At 42.1% G+C, this 6,303-nt stretch overlaps 1 protein-coding gene across 1 annotated transcript in view; it reads left to right on the plus strand.

The window, feature by feature from the left end:
• The window catches only part of LOC136885640 (potassium/sodium hyperpolarization-activated cyclic nucleotide-gated channel 1), a 49,718-nt gene extending 45,044 nt beyond the window's left edge, over positions 1-4,674 (plus strand). Inside the window, exon 7 of the mRNA XM_068230310.1 lies at positions 4,048-4,674. Coding sequence (XP_068086411.1) covers positions 4,048-4,326 — 279 coding nt within the window. The 3' untranslated portion in view covers positions 4,327-4,674. The remainder of the gene's footprint in view (positions 1-4,047) is intronic.
• Positions 4,675-6,303: the final 1,629 nt, after the last annotated feature.

Below are 6,303 nucleotides of genomic sequence, written 5' to 3' on the forward strand. Positions count from 1 at the left end.
AAAAATCCTAGGACCAAAGTTCGAAAATGGAATTTGGATGAAAAAGAAACCACACGAAATTTTTCAATTCACAGAAAAAATCACAGATACCATCAGAAAGAGACGACTAAAATTCTACGGACACCTACACAGAATGGATAACAACAGGCTGACAAAGAAAATTCTAAATCTAGCTCTAACCCTGAAAATCCGCAACAATTGGTTAGCAGAAATTCATGAAGATCTACAAGAAATGGGTATCGAGGACGAAACCATTCAAGATAGAATGAAATTTAGAAGCTTAGTAAACAAACATAAATTTGCAGAGAAACCAAAAAGAAAAAATACAGGCTGGACAGAAACACGCAGAAAAGAACACAGTGAAAAAATGAAGAGATATTGGGAAGAAAAGAAGAAGAAACATTGTGCAAAATAAGTTCAAACGCGCTCCAGAGCTGGGCACAACGAATCAAAAAAAAAAAAAAATAATAATAATAATAATAATAATAATATAATAATTTTATGCACCTACACATTTATTGTGAGCCAGTACTTGTTATTTTTGCCTTTATAACAACCTACAAAGAGGTTCCTTCCTCTCCCAGCAGAAGTCACTAAGTCAAAAAATATTAGATTTCTGTTAAATTTGGTACTTCAAGTTTGCAAAAATAGTGAAATTATGGAAGTAAGTTGAAGTAATAGTGGCAACAATACCAAAAAACATGTTAATACTAACTAATAATGCAAAACTGATTTTAGTAGTTGTTTGAAACATTAAAACAGCTATAACTCAGAAGTAAGATTTCTGACTTAGTGAATTCTGCCTGAACGACGACGATATCTTCCACAATTTTGCAGGGCGTAACAGTGAAATGAATTACCAAAGTCTGCGTTATACATTTTAGATTAGAAAAATGAAATGATTAGCCATATATTACAGAAACAAATTGTTACTTAATGGAAGGTAGTTCAGTCACATGTCTGTACGTAATATTCACAAGAGTGCTGGGCTCAGCCCGGTGGTATTTGAAGGTACTCAGATATGTCAGCCGTAGATTTACTGGCATATAAAAGAATTCTGGCACCTTGGCATCTGTGAAAACCATAAAAAGTACTTATTGAGACTTTCTGACAGTCGCAAGTGTTCTCTCTAACGTTTGAGTTTGTAACAGCAGCATTCTTCCTCGAATCATAATTTTTGAAGACTCATTTATCAGTAATTGCAAATTGAGAACGTTTCATGCATGACTTAAGCCAAATACTGACACCTACAACACGAGAAAGTTTTCCTCTCGACTTCTAACAGCAACGCCACTGGTCGCGCTACGAGACAAGCGCATGAACTCGTATGAATCTTCGTTCCGACTAGAGGAGGGGATGCTTGCCCTTACTCATGACAGCTAGAAGAGGGAACAGTTACTTCCCTTACATCACTGAGAAGTAAACTCACAATACAAAATAATGTGAGAGAAAATCTCATGTAGCGACCACTGACGGGTTGCAAGTTGCTTTACGTCGCACCGACGCGGATGGGTCTTATGGCGACGATGGGACAGGAAGGAGCTAGGAGTGGGAAGGAAGCAGCTGTGGCCTTAATTAGGTACAGCCCCAGCATTTGCCTGGTGTGAAAATGGGAAAGCCCGGAAAACCATCTTCAGGGCTGCTGACAGTGGGGCTCGAACCCACTATCTCCCGGCCGCACTGCAGCTATCGAGCTCGGTGGGTTAAAAAGCATTGTGATCTCAGGGTCTGCCTGGCAATGAGAAAGCCAACATACTGAGCTGAGCAATGGAGTTTGTACTAGTACTTACACTTTGTGCTTTCATAACTGTATAAACTGTATCCCTTTCATTGCTCAGCCTTGGTGAATGGCCCTCCACGAACCTCTAACCATATATTTCTCCTGAGCTGCTCTGTTTAGAGATAGGGATCTCTGTTTGGTCACGAGTTACAACATGACCAACTCTGTACCAGTGATGCACACTGTCTTTCAGCTATGATCATCGTCTTCAATGGCACTGAAGTAAAAATGTCAAGGCTGTCTTGTCATGAGTTTTTGTTATGATGTGCTGAGTTTCTGTTCTATGTGATCTGTATGCTGTAAGGAACAAGAGTTTGCAGGAAATAAGTCACAGGTACCAAAGCTACTAGCTATACAAACAGGAACATAATGTATATTCCTGAATGACAGAACAGGATCAGAGCATGACCATTTTCCCTCAAATTCTACTGGAATCAACAAACGGACGTATCCGATGTGGCTGTCTCCAGTGCTCTTCAACTTCTATTTGGAGGCAATCGTGTCACTAAGACAGATGACACAGCCCTGATTGCATTGCTGAATCTCACGCACACTTTTTTGGCTTAAGGATGAACATTCAGAAAACAAAATTCATATTGTCAGCAAGGAAGTGATTGATACCATCGAACGGGATCATTCATGCTGCCCGAACTGCACACATTGAGCAAGCCAGGGGTGTCTAATCTGCTGACTGACAGAGTGTATGGAAGTTGGACCCAAGCTGCTGGATCCGATGGGCAAGGATATGGACATCCTCTACAATATCAGGCAACAGAAACTCCAATATTTTGGCCACAACAAGTACCGCCTCCAGCAGATATTCATAGAAGGCAAGGTCGGAGGACAATGCAGCCGAGGGAAGAGGTTCAAGAGTTTGCAGGAGTGCTTTGAACTTGACTCTGTCTCTCTGTTTCCATCGGCAGCCTCGAAAGAAAGGATAGCAATGACGATTGCCAATTTCTGACACAAAGGCGGCACAAAAAGAACGAGAAGAAGGAGGTACTTGCTAATAGGGGATAAGTGTGGGAATTGCCACGTTTTGAAAATAAATGTGTAACAGGCTTGGAAACAGTGGTGGCACTAGAACCGTCTTTCAAGTCTTATAAAGATGTGAATAGCAAAATGTGATGAAAATATGGCAGTATAATGCAAAGATGTGGGTTTTATTATGCAGTTGCTTTCTATCTTGCATCCGAGCGAGACCTTGGTATCATGAAAAGTAAGCTACTAACCTGTGACGCCTTGGTCGTTTAATTTTTACGCAGCAAAATGCGGGGGTCTGCTGAAGACAAGTGCAGGACACCAAGAGGTTCAATGCTTGTGAAGTAAATGTCTATTGAATACTGATTTAAGATCCCCTTTATTTTTTGTAATTTATTACTTAAAGGGGACATGTCGAGCAAATGATAAAAATCATGGTAGCAACCACTAAATATTTTTCCAACAGAGTAATATTAAACATACACATTAGCAATGCCATAATACTAACAAACAAACAACGGTAGGCTGCGACTTATCATCTTTTAGAAATAAGCATTTCAATTCTTACTGATCATAGTGCATAGAAATTCTGAGTCAAATCTGGGACCGTATCCTTTTCTCCTCCAACCCGATGGTATTACCTCACAAGTCAAAGCACTGATGGTTTGGATGTCCCTCACCCGTATTTATTCCCACTCACATTTATGCAACTTCTTTTCAGCAGTCTCTTGTCCAGTTTCGGTATTCTCTCTGTGAGCATGTAATTGTCAGGAAGAAAGTCATAGGAATAAGAATAAAACACGTGACTTGATTCGCACTTATACTGGGTCCATTTTCTTCTTTTGTGTTCGTCCGGCAGTTCCTGCGTGTCAGGATGGCTGGGGGCTGACGAGATGAAGAGAGGGCCAGTAGACATTGTGTTTGTGCAGTCACCTCTCCCATATTGCGAATATTGGGGACATATCTGTTGTTTCTCTACTGAGTCTCAACATGCCATAGTTCATACAGTCAAGTCACTTTAGTCCTCGACACACACTGTTTCCTTCTTGAGAGAAAAATTCAAATTATAAATTGGTGAAAACTGATTTATGTTTGCCGGTCTAACAAGGGGCCCATGCTCTGTACAGTTGAGGGTAAATGTTCATTTACAGGACGAGGAGTGAGGGACTGGAGTAATTTATCAAGAGAAATGTTTGATCATGATGTGTCAGTCTCCACTAGCAAAACACTCGTAATTGAGAAGTTGTAAATGTGTACAGGGAACTTGTTTTGTGATTCGTTCCCAGGTGTGCCACTTGGAGGACGGAGCTCACTTCGGAGAGATAGCGCTGGTCATGGAGGACGAGCGACGAGTGGCCAACGTGGTGGCGGTGGAGACGTGCGAGCTCTACAAGCTGACCAGAGCAGACTTCCTGGAGGCAGTGGCACCCTACCCTCATCTACTTAAGAGGATAGAGCAGACAGCTAGAGAGAGGCTGCAGCTCACATTGCAGATGGACGATCAAGGGCGTCAGTGGGGCCGAGCCTTGGCACGGTATCAACTCCTTTATGTTTCTTGTGTATGAGTTGGCCTGTAGGATAGTGGAGCAAAGCTGTAAGCCTAACACCAAGGGCTTAACAGTGTGATATGCCCTCACTCCATATGAAGACCGGAATTCAGGGGTGGCTTTTCAGGTGAAGTAGGTGAAGTGCCACTTCACCACTTATTTTTACCATAATGAATTACTTAAATTTATTTTTCTTATGACATTTGTTGGTTTTACGGAAAGAAAATGTTTTATTGTACGGTGTTTGGAGCACCAAGAGCTCGCATCACTTGATGAGAACCAGGGGAACTCACGAAAGCGCCGGCTGTCGGCCACAGTACGGCGCGTGAGACTGAGCGAAGAGGAGAGATTCCGCAGCTGCCTCTACCTCCCAAGTGCTCCCTCCTAGTGCTTGGCCTTGGCGGTTGCCATGACAACCGTGACATCACCCGCGTACTTTCCACATAGCAGAACGCGCAAGTGAAGTTGTCGGAGGATCGGAATGTTTCGTCTTCTGTGCGTCATCCTGTGTGAAGTACGAGTACTTACGCATCGTGCTTCATTCGTAGCGTTGTGCTGTTTTATTTAAACATGTATTCTATTTATGACATAGTGTGTGTTTTATTATAAACACCATTTTCTATCACAAATTTGTGGAGTCGTTCTTCAATTTCCAGAAACACTGCATTCCACCCGCGGAACGCTCTGCATCAATACCGTACTTTCTGCCAACGCCACGACTTCTGTATATTTCAGCTTTGCTTACAACTTTAAGTTTCTCACACACAGTAAATGACTGCAGACGCCGTTTTGAATCCATCGCTTACTATCGAGACAGCACTTTCACGGGACAGATACAGAACTCGAATGTGAGCGAGGTAGACTTCTGTGACCAACAGTGTGGACTCTTGCAAAGTACGATATCCTGCGAGATCAGCTATTCGCGCACCCAGGACCCCAGCAACTCTTGTGAAACAAACGACGATCAAGCATCCGCAGCAGCGGCTTTCATATTTAGCGCATATTTGCCCATATTCTTTGATTTATCGTATTTCATTACCTTACATTTCGCGTTTACATGCCGCTGTAACTGAATTGAGAAAAAAATCGATCTGGTTTCCTTCAGTGCAGCTGAAACACAATAAGACCTGTGGTATATTGAGTACGGTAACCGTATTCAAATCTGTTTCAATACTCCATGTAAACGTAGTAAATATTTACGAGAATGAACGGCTTGAATACGACCCACACCCAAGATTTAGAACCAGTATTTTGGGGGAAAAAATGCGGGTGGTATTCGAAATTATACGGTACTCTTGAAACCGTGTGAAGAGATCTTAAGAGGCTCATTAATCCAGATGACCCTTCACTATCTGCTAACTCATTCACTACTTTTGGAATCAATCTAAGCCAATTCCGGAATGTTAATTTCTCTTCACAAATCAGATTGCAAGCATTACGCCTTTGTGCAGAAGGATACAAAGCATGAAATGTGCAAAACAGAGTTACACATTTTAGTGCACATCTTTGAGCAATGAAGCTGCCTTTTTTGTTAGTATGAGATTCCATCAAAACGTGCATCCAGTTTCTGTTTCGTAGAAATCACTGTTTTGTTGGATGTTGAAATAGGTGTGGTTATACTTCTTCCAAAACCCAAATGATCATATTTTCCACCATCTTTCCGATAGAGTTGCCAAGCATCTTGTTCCGCTAAATTTATAATGTGCGTTGACACCCTGAATAGGAATATGTGAAATGCTAAGCGATGTCCCAGGAAGGTGGTCATGTGACATCTCCAACAGGGAGGAACGTTACGTGAAGTGATTCCGTGTCAGAAACCTTATTCACTTAGAAGAAAGCAAAACAAACCCAGACCGAGTGACCGTTGCTGAAGATTACGAGCTGTCGCGTGGTTAGCTTTCTAGAACGGGGCCGCCATCTCACCGTCGGATAGCTCCTCAATTGCAATCGCATAAGCTGAGTGGACCTCGTACCAGCCCTCAGCTACAAGTAAAA

This window comes from Anabrus simplex, chromosome 14 (genome assembly GCF_040414725.1).
Source record: "Anabrus simplex isolate iqAnaSimp1 chromosome 14, ASM4041472v1, whole genome shotgun sequence".
Taxonomy (NCBI): domain Eukaryota; kingdom Metazoa; phylum Arthropoda; class Insecta; order Orthoptera; family Tettigoniidae; genus Anabrus; species Anabrus simplex.